The sequence below is a fragment of the Xenopus laevis genome, chromosome 8L, assembly GCF_017654675.1.
Source record: "Xenopus laevis strain J_2021 chromosome 8L, Xenopus_laevis_v10.1, whole genome shotgun sequence".
NCBI lineage: Eukaryota > Metazoa > Chordata > Amphibia > Anura > Pipidae > Xenopus > Xenopus laevis.
Window position 1 is genome coordinate 92,625,594 of NC_054385.1, and position 22,420 is coordinate 92,648,013.

A 22,420-nucleotide genomic window follows, 5' to 3' on the forward strand; every position below is an offset into this window, starting at 1 on the left:
TCAAATCAATGCATGGTTGCTAGGTTAATTTGGACCCTAGCAATCCGATTGCTGAAATTGTAAAGAGCTGCTGAATACAAAGTAAAATAACTTGAAAACCACAAATAATAATAAAAATGCAAACCAACTGCAAGTTGGTGCAGAATAAAACATTACAAAAAATGTAATGCAGCTATGTAGCTTTTTGAAATCCTATTGATATGTTTAATAACAATTCTCTCATTTTATTGCGTTAAAATTACAGCTAGATTTAAACCCCTGTTTTCTCCCAGTGTAAAGTATCCACTTTGTACCAAAAATATATGCAGACCTGTAACCCTGTGTTCTGCTCTGTTCTTCCATAAAGGTGGTCTGTAAACGGAAACCTGCCATGAATAATACAAGCTGAATATAATAAACAAGTGGCAGCTTATTTAACAGAATAGTAGAAATTCAGATTCCTGCTACCAACCTGTAATGAAATAATAAATGGCTTTGTAACAAATGCATTTCAGCATCTGCCTTGGCTCCTCAATAGAAGCATTGCAACTCTATAATAATATGCCATGGTACAGGCCTAAGCTATGAATGCTCCATATATATGACCGCAGCTTCTGTATGCACGTCTCCATGCATTAGAAGAGCTCTGCTCACTCCAGTCCCTGCTGCAATTGTTCAAGTATGGTACATAATTGTCACTGCACCCAGTCTGGCATGCAGGAGACCTCTTTATTGTTAGTCATACACTGATTTCTGTGGAAAGTCTGAAGCATGTATGATCAGCACTGCACTGCTTAGTAAATGAAACCTCTGGCCTGAAACGCTTGGCCTTTGCTATAGAATGCACATAGGAAACACAACTGCAATTGCATGTTTCTAATATAAAAACCACTTGAAGAAGAGTTCATGCTTTGTGTTTTTTTTTGCTTTACACCTCTTCAGGACTGCTCATTGCTACTGGGGTGATATCCACTGCAATATGTGAGACGTGTGAGTGTTTGTCTGAGGGTTAGCAATTCTAGTTATTGGAAAATAAAGGATGTATTAAGTCTTTCACATTTCTTGTGCCGATGCTTCTTGTCTGCTAATGTGCTTCTGCTGCAGCTTATGAGACCACTGTACACAAGTATAATATGAATACTGGCAAATGATTGTGTTCACTCAAAATAAACTTGTTTACATACATAAGTGGTGTTCTTACAATTATTTACGCCTTTTATTATACACACTTTAATTACAGAACATTAAAGCACTTTGATACAAGAAATCTATAGTTAATTATAGGTACAGCCAATTAGCTCACAGTGACATGTCGACAATGTTTTGGTTGATAAATTACTCCACGAGGCTGAGCCATGGGGGTGTATTTATCAAAGAGTAAAGTTAGAGCTCACCACAGTCCTCTAGATATATGCCACTGTAAACCAAGAAATCACTTGTGTGCAAAACAAAAACCCAGTGATATATAAATATATATATAAATATATAATAATATATATATATATATATATATATATATATATATATATATATATATATATATATATATATATATATATATATATATATATATATATATATATATATATATATATATATATATATATATATATATATATATATATATATATATATCATGGTACAGGTATGGGAGCTGTTATCCAGAATGTTCTGAACCTTGGGTTTTCTGGATAATGGATATTTCCATAATTGCTATCTTAAGGCTACTGGAAAATCATGTTAACATTAAATAAACCTTATAGTCAGGTTTTGCTTCCAATAAGGATTCGTGATCTTTGTTTGGATCAAGTACAAGAAAGTTTTTTGTTTTTTTATTACAGAGAAAAATTAAATAAATAATTTTTAGTAATTTGAATAAAATGGAGTCTATGGGAGACTGCCTTTCCATGATTCAGAGCATTTCTGGATAACTGATCCCATACCTGTACCTACAAAAAAGGTTCCTATGTTCATGCTGCGAATTCCTGGGGACAAAAACATCATTTTTTGGACAATGTCCAAATATTCTTGAATTCCCCCCCCCTCAAATGTTTATATTTTGCAACTTTAGTTTGTAATTCTAACTGCTCTCCGGTTTATAGGGTTTATTGCTATTGTTTAGTGTATAATCTCTAACATTAGACCTGAGAGGGCTTGTCTCCACTGAGAACAATGTGCTGGCCCAGGGTTTCTTTTTTTTTTTTTTTTCTCCAGGCCAAAAACTGTATTATAGTGAGCCTGTTGGGAGAGGCGCATATCAATAAGCCAATGTGGTCCCCACCCAATGGTATTTTTAAAACTGCCCAGTAGATACCTTCCCTATTCTCAGCCAGATATATATGGGATAGGCCCTTGGGCAGGGTCCAGATAAGATGATGTCTCCTTTTAATGGAGTCAAATTGACAATTTAAAGCCCCTTACACAAAGGTGTTTCTGCCTGCGATTCCTGTGCTGTGGATCTTGTCTGTGTTCCAGAGCAGGGGAACATGGGAACAAATAAATAAGGGTGGCTAAATGCACTGCCAATTTATCTAAAGCATGGATTACCCAAATCTAGGTGGTGCTAAGACAAACAATTAGTAGAAATGTAACTTTTGGTCACCAGCGACCAAACAGAAGCCATAAATACAGCACTCTCCAGGGTACCTTTAAAAGCTATTTTTATCCATAAGATGCATTTAAAGCATAAACTCACCACACTTAAAAGGACTGTTCACCTTTTAGTATGATGTAGACCGTGATATTCTGAGACAATTTGCAATTGGTTTTCATTTTTTATTATTTGTGGTTTTTGAGTTTAGATTTTTATTAAGCAGCTCTCCAGTTGCAGTTTCAGCATCGTGATTGCTAGGGTCCAAGCAACCATGCATTGAGTTGAATAAGAGACTGTGATATGAATAGGAGGGGGCCTTAATAGAAAGATGAGAAATGTAAAGTAGCAATAACAATAACTTTGTATCTTTATAGAGCATTTGTTTTACATGGGGTCAGTGACCCCCATTTGAAAACTGGAAAGAGTTAGAAGAATAAAGCAAATAATTCAAAAACAATAAGAATCAAAAGAACCATATTAGAATTGTCCACTTTATAACATACTAAAAAGTTAACTTCAAGGTGAACTATTGCTTTAAAGTGATAGTCATGGGAAAAAAATGCATCAGTTAATAGTGCTGCTACAGCAGACTTCTGCACTGAAATCCATTTCTCCATAGAGCAAACAGATTTTTCTATATTTAATTGTGAAATCTGACAGGGGGCTAGACATATTGTCGGTTTCCCAGCTGCCCCAGTCATGTGAAGGTGGCCATACACGGGCCGATAAAAGCTGCCGACAGACCGAGTCGGCAGCTTATTGGCCCGTGTATGGGGGCCCCCGACGGGCTTCCCCGATCGAGATGGGGTTAAAAATCCCGTCGGATCGCGGCCGCATCTGTTCGTTGATGCGGTCCCGCGATCCGACCGCCCGTTTGCGAACGTGAAGGATCCGATCGTTGGGCCCTAGGGCCCACGATCGGATCAGCCCGATATTGCCCACCTCAAGGTGGGCATATCGGAGGGAGATCCGCTCGTTTGGCGACATCGCCAAACGAGCGGATCTATCCGTGTATGGCCACCTTGAATTGTGCTATGACAAACTTCAGTCACTCTTTAATGCCGTACTAAGAACAGCACTCAATGGTAAAATCTAGGTCCCACTGTGACACATTCAGTTACATTGAGTAGGAGAAACAACAGCCTGCCAGAAAGCAGTTCCATCCTAAAGTGCTGGCTCTTTTCTGACCAGGCAAAATGACCTGAGATGGCTGCCTACACAACAATATTACAACTAAAAAAAATACACTTGTTGATTCAGGAATGACATTTTATATGGTAGAGTGAATTATTTGCAGTGTAATTTAAAAATAAAAACTACATCATGAAAATCATGACAGAATCATTTTAAAACATTAAAAATACATAATACCTTTACCATAAATAGAATCTATATTGGAAGCTTCCAGTGCACACTTAAACTCAAATTGTCACACCAGCACCCAAGCTTTTTTTTTATATATGTAGAAAACAAGTTAGCTTATATTAACTCATTATGTTAACTGCAATTTTTCATGATATGTCCAGTCCATACACCCACAATCAAATGATGTCCAGATAACGTGCATTAGCTAGTTATTGTGCATGTTGTGTCTCAGTATGTGGGAGTTGTAGTTGCAGCCAGTTCAATCCAAAGACACAATTCAAACTGTCTACCAAAGTGTTGCCATTTTTTTTATTGGATACCACTTGGGTCATCATACAGAATATGGAACTATATCCTTGTGGTACCCCCCGTCCATCATAAACGTTGCTGCCAGATATAATTACACAGAACTAATTGTAACTAAGCAAACCACTGAGTATTTAATTGCTATTTTAAAAAATGTTTGATCAAAAGTGTCACTGTTTTCAGAGAAATCATTGTGGCCCACCCAATACAACATGGGAACCTATTATTGAGTCCTGACTAGTGATGATTGAATCTGACCCTTTTAGTTTAGCTGATAATTGGCCGAAGTGCATCAAAGTCTATTGGCAACAACATTTTTTTGTGACACAAGACAATTTTTTTCACCCATAGGAGTCTATGGGTGTAATTTTCGCAGCTATATTTGGTGAAAAATGTCACTCCTCACTAGTACCGACCAACAGTTTCAGTGACAAAGAGTCTCTGAGTGACCTGTGAGCCCCAAACACAGTAGACTTGTTCCCTTCTGACAACTACCTCTTATAGTGACTGAGTATGGTACCAAGCTACCAGCGCCTTCTGGACCTACAAGCTTTAAAGGATAACTTCACCATCCTTTGCCAATCAGCAACTTTGGGCAGTGTGCTAGTGAATGGGGAAAAAGGCTAAGAAGCTTAAAGGAGAACCAAACCCTTGCTAATTAAAACCCTACCCCATACCCTACATTGACCCCCTCCCTGCCCCCCCCCCAGCCTAAGTGGTACCTTTGGTAAATGCCCCAACTCTTTACTTACCCCTCAGTGCAGATTCAGGGCACCAGAGTTCACGGGTGCCATCTTCTTCTCTTCGGTAATCTTTGGGTCTTCTTCTGGTGCTTCGGCAATTTCTGTGACTTTCAGCGCATGCCCACTTGACAAAAAACAGACGATTGCCCCAAAGATTACCAAAGAGAAGAAGATGGCGCCCGGGAACTATCATGCCGTGAATCTGCACCGAGGGGTAAGTAAAGAGTTAGGGGTATTTACCAAAGGTAACACCTAGGTTGGGGGGGAGCAGGGAGGGGGTCTATGTAGGGTAGGGGTATTTATTAGCAAGGGTTTGGTTCTCCTTTAACAAAGAAGTAGGCTAAATATACGCACATAACTAGAGTAGAAGAATTATCCCGCTTGATCCACAGCTCGTTATATAATTTTCAGTTAGGCTCTACAATGTAGACTAAGCAACTAGAGAGCCTTTTCAAATCATTGTGTAGTTTTATTTGAAGCACTACATGTTTCGGACCACACAGGTCCTTCTTCTGGTGCAGTTAACAAACAATCAAAAAAAAAAACAGTGAACTTTTAAAGCAGTTACTTTCCCGGAATTCCCAAATGTGCATCCCGAGCTCCATCTAGTGGCCAGAGTTAGAGACATCTGGCTAACATGATGTTAAACCCTATACCCTATCAGCAACATTGTTATGTTTGGAGCCCCTAACCATTTGTAGCAAGATGTTACTATAAAATCGACTGCACTGGCTATGGAACCAGCATTGGGATGTGTAGTGCTTTTATGGTGTTATGCACATATTTCACCAGCAGGTGGCTCATTGCCCCAGATAATCATTGTGACAATGCTATGCACTTCTGTCTGACTCTAACAGATGATACACTGACTTCCCACATTATGTAAGCTCAGGGCTAGTTACACAGCCTTCCAAAACACATTTATATTTCATGTGGGGCTGCAGTGGTGAATATTGTCTCATCTGATGTTACCCAAGCTGCAAACAAGAAGCAGTATTCAACAATGCAAGCAATTCACAAGGGACCAAATGAAAAATAAAATATGCATAAATATTAAGGATTTTGTTTCCTTAAGTCCAAATGTTGTTACTTAGTCTATATTTTCAGTATTAACATGCGATAAACATCACTAGTGATGTCGCCTATAGCAACCAATCGGATCTTTGCTTTTGTTTTCTAACTTCTAGGTGACCAAATCTATTTGCTGATTGGTTGCTATGGGCAACATCACTGGTTATGTTTGTCTCCAGAGCTAATAAATACGTCCCTTACTGTTTTTCTTGTCTCCTCCTATTGTATAATATAAAAATAAAAAACGTTCCACAAATAGTTTATATAGTGAATAAACGACCCCCTCTTATATAAATGTAAGGATTTTATAAGTTACCGTGGAGTTCCATGACCATACAAAAACACCAGGCCGAAGGAACAGGCCATGGAAGTCTGAGGTGACTTCTAATATCCTCATATTTTGCAATAGCGGGTACTTTATTATAATACACAAGTTTCAATGTTTCAGTGTGCAAACAAGCTGCCGACTTTTGGATTAACCAGTTAAATTCTTTTCTAGCCACACTGCATGTTGTGTGTGAAGCATTCACCTACATTGCAACATTCCTTGTGTGACTTTTGTTAGGAAGATCCTCTGTTTCCTGTTTGTCTCATTTGTACCTACTGGGGCTGCCGCTACAAAGCTCTCCTACTTGCTCCTCTTAATAAAAAGGAAGAACAGGCGCCTGTTGCTTTTCTTTTTTTAGGTCAGATTGTTTTTGTGTTTACATCATCAAACATATTACTGTATATGCCGTAGGGCTTTCAGACGATTAACCACTTAACTGCTGCAGATTGTAAACTATGCTATCTACTGCAGTTCAGGGTTAGGAAGCATTTGCCATAGACAGTAAGCAGAGTGGGAAGCAAGTAGCCTCCGCCATTTTTGGCCCCATAGCGGTTCTCCTCCTGGACCTGCAGCCTTTCTGCATCAGGTAAGAGGCACAAACAGCCTTTTTACAGGAAGTACATTTCTTATCTGCTTCTGAATTTTGGAACCAGAGACACAAGTATAAGTAGCTGGAAGTACAGCTTGAAGGTGGGATCCACAATGACAGCATTTTACAGGTTAGGGTTGGGGGTAGGTTAAAGATTTGCTGGTTAGGGTTAGCCACAGCTTGAGTTTTTCTTGATGTGCACATCACTAACACCAATCCCCAACACCAATTTCAGTGTTGTGATCGTCTTTCCTGGCTGACAATTTTTCGTGTTCTGGTTTTCTTGTTCCTGATTGACTCCTTCAGCTTCTTCCTAATTCTTTTCCTGATTGACTCTCTAGTTTGACCTAGACTCGCCAGTCTTCTGCCTACCCCAAACTCAGCCTGTTCCTTGTCTTGTCTGGCTAAAGGATTTTGGCTTCCAGATACCTGCAGCAGATTTATTGGCACCTCAATGGACTTATTGGCTCCTCTACTTCTCCTTACTTGAGCTCACCTTGTTCACATCCCAGCTCCTCAGTACTTAGTACGAGACCGTCTAAGGTTCCTGTCCACCAGTGAGGTAAGCCTGACATTTATTTGGCCAAATTCATATCTGCATTTTAGCCCAGTACAATTCTATTGTTTTTGCAAATTCTATGTGCTGGATCTTTATGTTTGATGCACTAAATGAAGTACTCTTTGCCAAACTTAGCTGAATCCACGCAGAGGTATTTATTTTTATTGATGAATAAACAACTTTTGATGATGATTTAACTTTTCAAGAGAAGGGAATTCCCATCTGGAATGGTTCTGCATGTACATTATGCACAAACCCATTCCAGTGATATGATAAATGGATATAGAAAGTAGAAGTGACACAGGAACACAGCCAATAACCACTTTGTACAGCTCTGACTTTTGACATCATGTACAGGGAAGTAGAGCCCTCTTTGGAAGTCTGGATGGTACAGTTAGAAAGGGGTCTTGTATTTGTCTATATGTATTTTGTGGTCACACCCTCATTGCACCCCTGCCTAATGATTTTAAAAACTAGTGGTGAGCACAACTTTCCCTTGTTTGTTATAGTTATACAGGAGCAGTGACCAGCTCCATGTTGTAGCTCCCACCCCTCCCAGCTATAGTCAGGTGATCCCACTGGTGTCTAATAAAAGGGCAGCCAAGTTTGGGAGTTTTACTTTGAAAGCAGCTAGTAAGTTGCAGGTAAAACGTATTCGTCCCTTTTATAAAATGTATAATGAAACTATAGAATTCTTAATGAATCAAATGAAAATTGAGCATAGGACTGGCCAGATATGGGATGACTTTGACGTAGTTGGCCAGCTTAAATATATTGCAATATATGGACAAACAATCCCTGTTTTGTTTAAAGGGTAAGGCATTTTTCAGTAGCAGTCTGCACAAAATGTCTCTGTCTTAAATATATTGATAATGGGATGAGTGCAGAGGAATCTTGTATTTGGCTACAGTTAGAAAGGGGGGCCTGTGCAGGGGCGCTATGCTTTACAATTGACTTTAATATGTAATTCCATTAATTTAAGTGTACTGCTGTGACTGACTGTGGAAACCATGGAGCTACCACCTGTTCAAGAAGTGGCGGTGGCTCCAGGGTTCCCCTGCGTCAATAGGTGCAACAGTACCTGATTTGGAATGGAAGGAAGGGCTGGTAGGTGGCAAGCATAATGATACAGCAGCGCAAAGAGTGTATTTTGACAAGTAAATTTAATGAAAGTGGTTTTATGCGCAACTGACTGCAGGGAAAGTGCAAGTTGCTCATTGCACTTGAGTTCATAAATGAGCCCTTTAGTCTAGTCACAGTACATCAATACAAATACAATCTACCTTTTCCTGAATATTTTAGACTTGCAGACTAGCTGATATCAGCTGGGTACATAGGTATGATGCAGTATTAGCCCTAAAGTGGGTATCATAATGTACAGAGCACTAGAGAATGTGTGTCCATGTTAATGGTGTTATTCACTGCCCAAACTCTTTTTTTCAGATTCTTTACCAGATATAAAGATTTTATATATTTTATTATAAGCATATATCAACAAATGAATAAAATCATAGAAGTATATAAAAAAAAGTAGATGAAAAGTACAGAAATAATATAATCCAGACTAAACAAAGTCAGTTACCCCCCATCCGACCAGAGCTGCTTTAGAAAGACACAAGACATTGAAAGTTAAACTTCAGTATTAAAAAATGATCACAAATAGAAAATGATTGAAAAAAAAAAAAGTTTTATTTCCGGCAAATGATCTGAAAACAACTGAACTAAAAAAAAGTGTTGGAAGGTGAACAACCCCTTTAAAATTGCCTAAATCGTATGGTCCACAGTGTGTGAAACAATAATTTTGACATGAACAATAAAATGTGAATTTTAATAGGACATTCTCTGGTGCTCCATATAAGTTTATATGGATTTCTGTGTTGTCTGGGAGCTCAGTGGTTACCCAATACTTGCTACTACTAGTCAGGCATTCTACTTCCTGTAGGTTACTTTCCCAAACTGCTCGGGAGAACCACCAGCATTTATTGCTTTGCAGTGTAGGAGTTCTGACCATCATCCTGAGGCAACAGCTTGGTAGACCTGACAGGGGACTGCAATTTATATTCCCTGCCTGAGAACAGAGCTGAACTGGCTACCCATATTCTTCTGGAGATTTATGTTGGCATTTGCCTAAACTTTTTTTCTGACACAGACAGGGACCAGAGAGGATCTATGAGAAGCACAAATAAAGGTGTAATTCTCAACTTTAACTATCATTTTATCCCATATATAAACCAGGTACCATAAATGTATTATGACATATGATAAGGGTGATTAAAACCAACCTCTATGTCCCCTTTAAGGGCATTTAATATTTTATATATAATATTACATTTTTGTACCAACAATGTCTTTACCAGGTAACTTTTGTTACTTGTCAGTGTTTAATAGTAAAATGTCCCAACACTTATTTTACCAGGTGGTATGTGTATATACGTGCTTGCCAGAAAACACTTTAATTCTGGCAGATAGATGAAGCAGATAAAGGGAGCAAGAAAATGGCATATGTAATGCATACTGTGAGTCTAACATTAGCTCCAGAGTCACCATGGCCTGACCTCAAGCTGGCTCAGAGCCCAGGCTTTTCCTAAAGTTGAGGTGCTCACATTTCATGGCAAAAGGCTTGCTATGCACACTTAGCAAATGTTTGTGGTTGTAGTATTTAACTGCTAAGTTCATCATACTTTTTACCAGTATAGAATACTTTATTTTAAAGAATGGTTCCGGTAGAGCATTCTGCTGCTAAACACATAAGCATTCCAGAATTCTGCATTTCAGTCACACCTTTCTCTTTACAAAAGTTTCTGCTCCTTTCTCGTTAATCCCTACAGGAAGCCAGGGTGTCATGTATCCCTTCTTATTAGCAGTTGCCTGGCATCTATATTTCATGTTGCAGAAACACTGGTCCCATTTCCTATCTTATCAGTTATCCCTTCCCCCAGAATATATGTATATCTTTATTTAAATATGAATATACAGTAATGGTTGTAGGATAATTTGCAATTTTTTTGATTTTACAGGATTTTTGAAAAGAGTACTACACTTATTGGCAAAGTCATCAAAATGTGAGTTTAATGTATAACATCGGAAAAAACAGCTTCAAGGCAGTATTTTCAAACTGCATGTGTTTCTTTTATTAGCAGTACAAAAAACTACATGTTTCGGGTACAACCCTTTTTCAAGTGTATTTTTATACACTTGAAACATGTAGTGTTTTACACTGCTAATAAAAGAAACACATGCAGTTTGAAAATACTGCCTTGAAGCTGTTTTTTTCTGACTTTATACATTATCCTATTACTTTTGGGAGTGTGACACAAGCTCCTTGGAATTTACAGCGATATACCTCCTGAATTTATACGCTGGAACCAGCTTCATCATACTGAAATACAATCAATTAAAAATTCTGCATCAATTCTGAAATAATCAAGTTCATCTTCACTATTCCTCTCTCAGCATCTGTTTCTCTTCATTCTGTCTTCATGCAGCAGTTGTAATCACTGACAGTTAGATCCAATATATCTTATAGGCGGGTCCTCATGCCTAGACAAGGTATTCAAGCCCGCTCTATGAAAATTACCAGAAATCCTGTCTCTCTACGTGCAGAATTTGTGCTAAAGGCAGTTATTTTGTTAGATTTTGTTTGTACTGGAATCAGTTATTCGAGCGAGCTCTAATTAATCTTCTAGGAAAGGAAGCCCCCCTATAAGATATATTGGATCTATCTGACACACAATTGCTGCATGAAGACAGAATGAAAAGAAACAGATGCTGAGAGAGGAATAGTGAAGATGAACTTGATTATTTCAGAAACAATGTGGAATTTTTAATTGGTTGTATCTACAAAGTTTCTTCTTTCAGTATGCTGAAGCTTATATTAAATTTTCATTTTCGCAGTAGTTCCCTTTTAATAAATAAAAACTAAAGTGTTGGAACACATCATGGGTACAATTGTGTTCCAATGGAGAACATTAGAAAACGTATGGATTGATAATGTAGTAAAGTCTTTGGTGTGGGTAAAGAAAATCCCTTTCCCAATATCTGAACACCTCTTTATTGGCAGTGGTCTTCACGTTTAGCATTCCATAAACACCCAATACCAACTAACCCCTATCCATCCCCTCTAACCCTAATTAGAAACAATGTTGAGTAAATACCAGGAATACTAGGCGCTGGCTGCAAAATGGCATTTAGACCCAAGAACGTGCAACTTAGACACTTCCTAATTTCTGAGAATGACCCCGTATTCCTTTGCAGTAAAATGAAAGAACTGTGGTCAACTAGAGATCAACGGACGTACCCTACAAATACAACATTATGTGAATGACAAACACCTCAAAGATGCTTAATGTAGGCATTTAACATCCTTTATACAGTATGCCTTCGAAATTTTCATTAGACATGGCCTATCCATTTTATACAAGATTGTTTTGGACTATAAATATCCAATCCCACCTTCATATGTGTGTAAATGGTAATCAAAATGAAATCCTAAACTCTCAGGAGAAGAGCAGAGTTGTCGGGGGGGGGGGTCACTGACTCTCTAAACTGTTCTAAATTGATACATTTAGTTGATACCTTTCTTATAGTGTTGTGCGGCCCGGCATGAATTTCCTAAAGAAAGAGCTTTTCAATGTAAAGCAGTTACATGAACTGACTGCTACACTTTTACCTGACAGCACTCTCACAGTCAAATATGCTACATGCACTATAGTCCTTTGCCAAATAAAACATCCAAACAGCTTGTGCCTCAAAGTAAATGTTTCTCATTAATTGTGGGAAATTAACCGATTCATTACAACAGAGAGATCCCTTCTGTATATGCAGTTTCTCTGAATGGCTTATTAACATGCACCACTCACCAAAGCAGCTTGAAACCACACAATATAGGCATATATACAATGTATATATATATATATATATATATATATATATATATATATATATATATATATATATATATATATATATATATAATATGTTCAAGGGTACCAGCACTCCAACCACTTAGATGCTTTCACGGGTGCTTGGTCAAAAACGTATTGTATAATAGTCGAAGGATGGACCAGCACTCCAGTTCAAATAAATAATCGTGCTTTTATTTAAATATCACCGTGCATCCAACGTTTTGGCCCACATCGGGGCCTTTATCAAGGAGGCCCCGATGCGGGCCGAAACGTTGGATGCATGGTGATATTTAAATAAAAGCAAGATTATTTATTTGAACTGGAGTGCTGGTCCATCCTTCGACTATATATATATATATATATATATATATATATATATATATATATATTAGAGAATATATATACAGGTATGGGACCTGTTATCCTGAATTCTCAGGACCTTGGGTTTTCCGGATAACGGATCTTTCCGTAATTTGAGTCTTCGTGTCAACTAGAAATTCATTTAAACATTAAATAAAACCAATAGGCTGGTTTTGCTTCCAATAAGGATTAATTATATCTTAGTTGGGATCAAGTACAAGCTACTTTTTATTATTACAGAGAAAAGGGAAATCATTTTTAAAAATTTGGATTATTTGGATAAAATGGAGTCTATGGGAGAAAGCCATTCCGTTATTCGGAGCTTTCTGGATATTGGGTCTCCAGATAAGAGATCCTATACCTGTACTGAGTGTATTAAACAGAAGAGCTATACAGTTGCAATCTTTGGATCAGAACTGATTATCTGAGCTAAACACTAGAATACATTGAATGTTACAGTGCACCAAGTACTAACCAAAAGCTAGACGGCTCTTAATTTTCATAGAATCAGTATAAGCAGCTTCAGGAGCTACAAATGCTGATCAGCATAAGCACATTTATTGGCTCATAAGTAAGCAGCAGTGACATAAATCTAGAATAGGGAGTATGTACAGTGTAGACAGCACATACAGCTGTAAAAAAGCTTGTACGTTTTGTTACTTTCCTATTGTACTTTGGTTCTTCAGTGCTGTCCCACCTTCCTCCTCGATAGACTCAAGCCAGGATACTTGATCTTTATAGCTGGGAGATTACACTACATTATAACAGCCGAGGCTTCCGGACACTGCAAAGATACAACTGAAGCTGGCAGCTGTCAGAGAAAAAGCAGGTTGGCTGAGCTAAAACCTCTATAGACATGCTTTGTGAAACAGGAGTCACTGTCCCTCTTAGGGTTGCCACCTTTTCTGGAAAAAAATACCTGCCTTCCTATATATTTATCTTTTTTCACTATTAATAACATTGGGATCAGCCATCGTTTTTACTGGCCAGTGGCAACCCTAGTCCCTCTCTTCACTTGTCTGTCCCAGCCTGCTAATGTTGCTTCCACCTGAACAGGGCCGCTTCTGCCATCAGGCGGCAGCGAGCAGCCAGTTACAAGGGGCGGCAAAAAGCTGCCTCTTGTAACTTTAAAAGCCCAACTTCCGGGTTTTAACCCAGAAATTCGGCTCCACTAGTGCAGAGAGCGCCATTGCACTTAATGCACTAGCGATACTGCCCCCTTAGACCCGCTCTGACGCTAATTTTTAAGCACAGAGCGGGAGAGAAGGGGGGAAGCATCTGGGCTGCTGCCTCAGGCGGCAGCAGCCCCAGAATCGGTGCTGCACCTGAAGTGCAGCCAGCTCTTTCCACTGCTTCCATCTCTGACTGCACTTGCTGCCCTAGAATAGCCGAGGCAAGATTCTCACCTTGCCTCATGGCCAGGGCGGCCCTGCATCCAAAGTATTGATCTGTGTACAGGCCCGACTAGCAATCTGTGGGTTCAGGCAAATGCCAGAGGGGCTGCTGTAAGGTGCCACAGAAAGTGACTATTATGTGGGCTGGTGGGGCCTCTGTATACTAGGAATGCCAGGGCCTATTTTGAATCCCAGTCCAGTCCTGTCTGTGTGTCACTGACAATAAAAGTTGCTTGTGATCAGGGCCGGATTTACACAGTGGGCGCCCCTAGGCCCACTCACATTCATCTCCCCCATCCCCTCCCTTATATTCCCGCAAATTTTCATCATCGGGACTGCAGCAATGGGGATTGGAGCACGGGAAATGTTAAAAACGATTTTATCTCCTGTGCATCCCGGGTGTTTCTGAATCAATGTGGGTGTGGCTGGGCAGCATGCCGCCCCCTAAAATCCTGCCGCCCTAGGCCCGGGTCTTTCCACAAATCTGGGCCTGCTTGTGATTATATTACATAAGCATAAAGGATTGTATCAAGTTAATGTCTTCAAACTCAGATCTGAGATCATTACTGTAACTGACAATGGTCAATAAACGTGGCATAAATATACCACAAACTAAAATGCTGACAATTTCACTTGGCCTTAGTCTGCACAAAAAAACGCTTTTCTATTTGATCAAATTGTGAGAAGAGGTTCATATTGCAGCAGTTACTACTGGCAACAAGGGAAAAAAAGATTTTTATTAATTTCTTGCCACACAGGTGTAACTATAAACTGAAATTGTAAATGACTTCTAATGAAATGGGGAACTGAGGTAGCAGAGGGCACAGTGTAAATGGAACACCAAGTTACGCAGGCTCGTCACGCCCACAAGGCGGCTACGTGTTACGTCACTGCGCCTACGTGTAATCGTGACGCTAGTCTCGCGCGATGAGACTTCCGGCATTGGAATTTTCTATCATGGAGCATGTGGTTTAACAGTTTTGCTTGTGATGTAAGTAGCGATCCGGGTCTGCGGGCAGTGTTAGCGCAATCGGGCATAAAAGCTGTGCAGGGGGGAGAACATGCGGGTACCCTAATAGTCGCCTTCCTGAAGTCTGCAGCTCACTGACAGCAGGTGGGCCGGTAATCCGAGTACGTGCAGTCTGCCTCGCTTTAGACTCAAAACCCACTGGATCTGGGACTGTCCCCACTGATAGCGGCCCTGGCAGCATTTCTTTAAATTTAGTTCTCCTTTAACTGTGATGAATTAACCCAAATAAGAGTCTTTTCATATTTAGCTATAATAACATGTTTACTAACATTGAAGATAAATATCTGGAGATGTTGGCCATGGCAACCAATCAGTAATTAGATTTAAACAGCCTATCAGTTAGAAAACAAAAGCAAAGATCTGATTGGCTGCCGTGGGCAACATCTCCAGATATCTATCTCCAATGTTAGTAAACACGCCCCTTAAAAATGTTCTTTTGAGACACAATATGGGTCTATGTGCCTTGTTTAAAGATTTAAATAGGTAACCTTTAATTTTATCTTTTTTTTTTTTCTGTAGATCGAAAAACTGATCTGCTGAGTGAATAGAACCATGGAAGTTTTAGAAGAAAAGCTTTCTCATCTTCACCTGGCCAGGCGATGCGCCGTAAAAGATAAGGTGACTTATGTTGTTGGCATTGACGTGTCAAAACCTACAGAGGGACAGAATGATGAGAAGATTGCGATTTTATGCTCAAATAAATCAGTTCAGTTATATGATAAAGGAACTATGGATTTTATCCGAGAATATAATGGGCATCCTGCGGTGCTAAGTGAGGTAAAATTCTCTCACTCAAATAGTCATCTATTGTCTTCAGCATGTAGTGATGGTACAGTAAAAAGCTGGGATACACGGGTGTCTGGAACAGATGCCATGCAAATATTTACTGGCTACCCGTCCAATGCCTTCATCAGCTTTGATATAAGTTGCAATGATTTTGTCGTTTGTGCTGGGACAGAAAAAGTTGAAGAGGATTCCTTCCTCGTTTTTTGGGATGCCAGATATAATTCTGGAAACAAGTCTGCACTCCAAGATCCTCTTGGAGTTTATGCAGAGTCTCATTTTGACGACATCACTAAAGTGTGCTTTCATCCCACAAATCCAAGCATGGTAGCATCTGGATCCACCGATGGCCTTGTCAATATATTTGATATCAGCAAAGATAATGAAGATGATGCATTAGATGCTACATGCAACTCCGACTCTTCGGTGAGTTTCCTGGGATGGGCAGGACGAGATTCTGACCAGATTTATTGCCTCACACACGACGAAGGTTTTTATTGGTGGGATCTTGCTCAGATAGATACCGACAAACCAATTACATTGTCCAAAATTCAAGATATGAGAGAGGAATTTGCCACACATAATATTGATTATATGATTGGTGGAATCTATCATAAAAAGGAAAATACATTATTTCTTCTTGGAGGATCTCACAGTGGCAGTGTTAACCTGTTAAAATGTGACAATGATGGTGTCAAGCACGTAAAAACCTCACATGGAGGGCATTCGTCCACCGTACGATCTTTTTATTGGAATTTTGAAGATGACTCTCTCTTGACTGGTGGAGAAGATGCACATTTGCTATTCTGGAAACAAGGAAGTTCGGGTACATCACCCCTAAAAAAAGAATCCATGAAAATCGCATCGTCTGTGCAGCAGCGAGTACGAGTGCACAATAAGAAGTCTTACAGGACTAAGTAAAAATGCCTGGAATTGTTTCACAATTTCATTTACATTTTTGTAATTTAAAAATATTGGCTTGTGGTTTTTAACATAAAGTAATAAAATCTGTTGTTACAAATAATAGTTTGCCAATTTAAAATACAATTATTGTTCACTGCTTCGACAAGTTTCATCGTATTGTAATTGTATAATTGTCTTTCTGATTTCAGAAATGATTTTAATATTTACAGGGGCACGTCACCTTAAAATGTATTGTTTTCAAATTGTTCACTGCAAATTACTTTCCCCCCACAATATATCCATTTTCAAATGAATTGGAGTCATTTTTATCCATCCTTTGTTGCTCAGTAGCAGCTCAGTAAGCTTTGCTGCTTACTCACCAAACTAGGAATTTGATACATTCATTGATACATTTTTCAGAAGCACATTCAGCACCTAGTGAGCATGCACCTTGAGCTTTACTAAAGTCTGTAACAGAGGAGCATCACACAAAGTAATGAAATGTATCAGTTGTAACAGTATAGAATGTCCTATGACCAAAGAGAGCTGCCACTGGGAAAAATATGTGGGGCAGAAATGAAACTATTTATATTAAAGCTTTTTAGAAAATAATGTGAACTGCCCCTATAACATTTCTGATTTAAATCTTTAGGGTCAATAAAAAAATCCCACTTTTATTTCTCCAGTTTAACAACAGCTGTAGTTCGACACTCAATTTTTTTTTAACAATTATTATTATTGGAGTTTTAAAGATACAGGCATACCTGAACATGATAATGTATTAAAAGGTTACAACAATGAGTTATTGTCTGAGTTTTCTTGTACATAAATGTTGAATTACTCAAAGACACATCTGTTGTGGGACTTGAGTACAAGGCAATCTTTAACAATACATGTGCATGTTTTAGATCCTTGTCCTTAGTTATCTGTGTATTGTAGGTAACCCTGTTCTTTGCCCTTAGAAATATCCCAGTTGATTACTCAAATTAGTAATGTACCAACCAAAATGGATAAGGCTGTAAGAACCATGATATCCAGTCTGGAGTCCAGCAGCTATTTCTCAATATACAAGATTAAACGTTTTGGCGTTACTGGTCCATTAATACAGTTTTGTTGCTAAAGCAATGCCTATTCTTGCAATTGAAACATTTGATTTTTAAATATACCATATGGCCATAGAGTAAGCTTACAAGATCTGTCAACAGAAGTATCTTTGGTAAGTGGTGAGTGATGGAAAGGGATGGTAAGACTGACACTGTTCTCTGTCTGATGGCAGCAGTGGTTAGAATACCCCATTTGACAGCCTATAGACACGTGTACAGTATACTTTTACAGTGCCTGCTCTTTACTCAACCTCAATCCCTTTTGTTGGTAAAGACTGTACCCTTTTGTAAGTGGTTTGTCACATGTTGACAAGAGCATAAGTGTTTGATGCATAAATATGTGTGTGGCCAAATGAAATGCATTGAATTTGTGTCCTCCTTCACGCTATTTATGGTCCATAAGATTTCACTTACCAGCAGTCTGCCAGCAGATCCAAAAAAACATAACAGAGATTGAACAAAAGATAAGCACTGTCAATGCATTTATTCATATGTGGACTTAGTCATGTGAGAGAAAAATCCTCTCTTACATCTAAGGGCTTAAACAGAAACTGCACTAAACCTGGCTTTGTATTAAAATTATATTATGTATCAATGTTTGTTGCTTTTATGCTAATATAGTGGAATGTTTCTCTTAATTTCATAGTATAACAAAAAAATGTAATTTTTAATTTAATATTAAATATTTTCCTGTACATAGAATAATCTTGCTATGACATAGATGCCTTGGAGTTTGTTTGCCAAGAGTTTTGTTGTGTTAGGCTAGTGCCACACAGGGGCAGAAATCAGCCAGCGGGCAGTAGCCTTCTCTCTCTTTCTCATTGAATCCGCTTGGCGCAAACAGACTGAGCAGGTTTTGGTGAAGAACTGCATATTGAGCCAAAATCCACCTAAGTTTGATTGCAAAAAGCCAATCTGAAGAGGCAGGAGGGCAGAAATCAGCCTGTTTTTTTGTGATAAATTAAACTGACAGAAGCAATACAGGTATTTTTATAAAAAGTCTCTTGTTTTCTAAAAATGGTGCCACATTTATAAAAGACATGGAGGAGCACACCCTTCTACTTTAGCAACTTGTGCTGGTAAATAAAGTGACATAGTACGGCACTCAACGGGAATACTTGTGAAAAAAATCAAGATTTATTGAAAAATAAGAAAAAGTCTCTTGTTTTTAGAAAAACAAGAGACTTTTTATAAAGTTGAGTGTTGAGTGCAGTATATATATATATATCTATATATATATATAGTGAAAAAGGATTGCGGCACTCACAGGGTTTTAGTGAAAAAACAAAAAATGTTTTATTATTAAGCCTCAACGTTTCGATCCCCCACAGGGATCTTCGTCAGGAGCAAAAACAAACAAAAAATTTTTTTTTTTTTTTTTTGCTCCTGATGAAGATCCCTGTGGGGGATCGAAACATTGAGGCTTAATAATAAAACATTTTTGTTTTTTCACTAAAACCCTGTGAGTGCCGCAATCCTTTTTCACTGCTTATTTCCCATGCTGGCACCCAGGTATTAATTTTGTCTACGTAGTGCACCATTCCTTTGGTTATATAGATATATATATATATATATATATATATATATATATATATATATATATATATACATATACATATATATACACACACACAAACATCTTTTAGGGCCCTTTTGGTGTTATTGGCCTTTTAGATATGTTGTTCAATGGATAGTAGACTCTTAATATATTTATATAAGTAATACTTAGAGTAATGGCAGACCGAGCTTCTTGTTTTTTAGCACAAAAAACAGTCAAAGCCCCTTAAACTGTCCTTCATAAAATTGTAATTGGCTGTGGGTGCCTCTGTACACATTGGTCAGGGGATAATTGGCCTGGTAACACTTACCACTGTTTTTTCTGACAAGCTGGCACAACTGTTTACTGGTAATAGTCACTGTAATCCATGTATGCAGTTCTTTGGTGTAACCTTGGTCTGTTAGAAAAAGCAATGCTTATAGCACCAACAATTGAACTGTGTAACACTGGTCTTAATGGGCTACTTAAAACGCAGCAGCAAAGTGCCCAAAATCACCCCACGAAGACTTTCTGAGAACAAGCCCTGGCACAAATATTTGCAGGAAATTTAATTTAAAGTAAATAGTGCAAAGTGCAATTTTAGATGCAAAGCATCATGTTTTTCTATTGCAGCTGTGCATCAGTTGTGCTCGATCCATAAATAAAGGCGGTGTTGTGCGTGCATTTTCAAAGAAATCATGTGAGTTGCGTCATTTACTTAGGGCTGAGCATTTCGGGTGCCAAACAGATTAAATGACTGGGGCAGTTACTTTTAGTATATCTACCCCAACTCTTCCCCCTAATTGGTCTTAAGGATGGGCCCTAGGATTGACACTTTTTCAAAAGTAAAGAAGATTACACTTTTTTTCTAAAAAGTAGTTTTTTCTAAAGTAGTTTCAGAAGTCCAGCTGCCCAATGGGACCCTCACTCTTTATTTTCCACAAGCTCAGAGATGGTAGTAAGTGCACCATAGCAGCATCATTCATGTATAGTTATATCTTGCACATCCTTTCACAAATAGGTGGTTGCCTGACAAAACATTTTTTTCTATGGTTATATTTGAAAACTGCTGTTTCCATTTTAACCTCCGGAGACCAGAAAACAATAGCATAACCCCTCCCCCTAAAAAATAATCAGTGAAATTAAGAATAAACAAATTCTTCCTGGAGAGTCCCCTCCTCTTGAGAGTACAGGATGGAGAATCCCATTCTATGTAAACAGTTGGGTAAAATCCCTCTTATAGTAGAGGGAAGTACTGTATTTTTATGCAATACTTTATGAAGAATCAAGGGTGGTGTGTGTGCTCTCATCATACATGTACAAGTTACTGTAGATTAATGTGTTTCCCATACCTGTACTGAGTTCATTTTATTTTGCTAACAATGTTGTGCACTAACAGAAATATTAAACTATTTCACTAAATTAGGAATAATAGGTGAGAGACCATTGCTTTTTGGCAAAATGAACAGCTAGTTCCAATAAATAAATAACATTGCAAAATATGCAGCATATATGTTTGTGGAGGTTGAACGTTTGAAATGTAAAAAGGAACAGCTATTAGCATGTACTGTTATTTGAAATTTAATCTCACTCATGGTCCCTTTCAGCTATTCTTGGTAGAAATCAATACTGACAACATCTCATTTTACGTGTGCCTCTTTTTATAACATAAGGCTGGCTTGAGCGTCTTTTTTGAGAATGCTTACTTTGGGTTGCACAGCAATATATTATGTATACATGAAATACTAACTTCTGCTGCAGCAACTACTACAAGAATGCTAGCTCTCTCTGTGCCTACACCTTGTTGCTTTCTGCCCAATATGCCACCACCTTCTAGATGGGTCCTAAGAGATCAAATCTGACTCATCCACTGCTTTATAGTGGCTCTGTTATGGGGCATTTTTGTCCAGGGCTAAATACAATTGTATTGTTAATTTTATTAAGGAATAAATAAAGGCAATCTTCCACCAGGCAGTTAAATCAAAGTGAAATGGTTTATTGTGTCCACAGCCTTATCCGTTTCAAGTTACAAACACTTACAGTAGTCATGTGCCTATGACTAAGTGTTTGTAACACAAAACGCGTAAGGCTGTGGACACAAAAAAACATTTCACTTTGATTGAACTGCCTGGTGGAAAATTGCCTTTATTGAGTGCCTATTCCAAAGAATGTTTGGTTGGTCCGCTCCCCGTGCTAAGGGCTCAGGGTGGTGCACCTGGGCTCTTCCTTGATATGGTGAGTTACTATATACTATTTGGAAACCCCACCTTTAGATTTTATTATAATTTTATTAAGGGTCTATCATATTGCTATGTAGACAGAGGCATAACTAGATATCACTGGGCCCCCACAGTAAATCATTTTTCAGGCCCTATAAAACCTATTTTACCAATATTTATTGAAATCGTATATTAATTAGGGCCTCATTGGGCTCCTGGGCCCTCCTGCAGCTACAGGGTCTGCTTTATCTGTAGTTACGCCCCTGTATGTAGATATTAATATTGTGTTTGTATAGTTCGATGCCATTAGTGATTGGAGCTCAACGAGCTATAGATAATACAAGGGACAGAAAAGCAAGATAGGACTATACTATACTGTACATGTGCAGAGCGCCTTCCATAAACCATAGGTTTTATTACCATGACATGAGTTTGAAAACATTAAAGGGATTCTTTCGTGATTTTTATTTCTAAATTACACTGTTTACACTGCAAATATAAAATGTCATTCCTAAACCAGCAGTGTATTTTTTTTTTTAGACCTCTTGTCAAAGGAGAAATACAAATGCTGTACTTGAAAGATAAGGGTAGACAGAGGGAGTGGCATTAAGAAACTGATGGTGACTGAGGGCAGGTCAGGAGTGAGATTAAAAA

General features: G+C 38.4%; 1 protein-coding gene across 2 annotated transcripts; it reads left to right on the top strand.

Moving 5' to 3' along the window:
• Positions 1-15,126: 15,126 nt before the first annotated feature.
• On the top strand, positions 15,127-17,708 carry wdr89.L (WD repeat domain 89 L homeolog). Of its 2 annotated transcripts, none has more exon segments than NM_001092217.1 (2): positions 15,127-15,182; positions 15,741-17,708. In NM_001092217.1, a coding segment is annotated over 1 exon segment (1,152 nt). In that variant the 5' UTR covers positions 15,127-15,182; positions 15,741-15,773; the 3' UTR covers positions 16,926-17,708.
• The last annotated feature ends 4,712 nt before the right edge of the window (positions 17,709-22,420 follow it).

Bases quoted from the DNA above. Each gene is read 5' to 3' on its own strand.
- wdr89.L (XM_018228890.2), top strand. From the start codon at position 15,774: ATGGAAGTTTTAGAAGAAAAGCTTTCTCATCTTCACCTGGCCAGGCGA.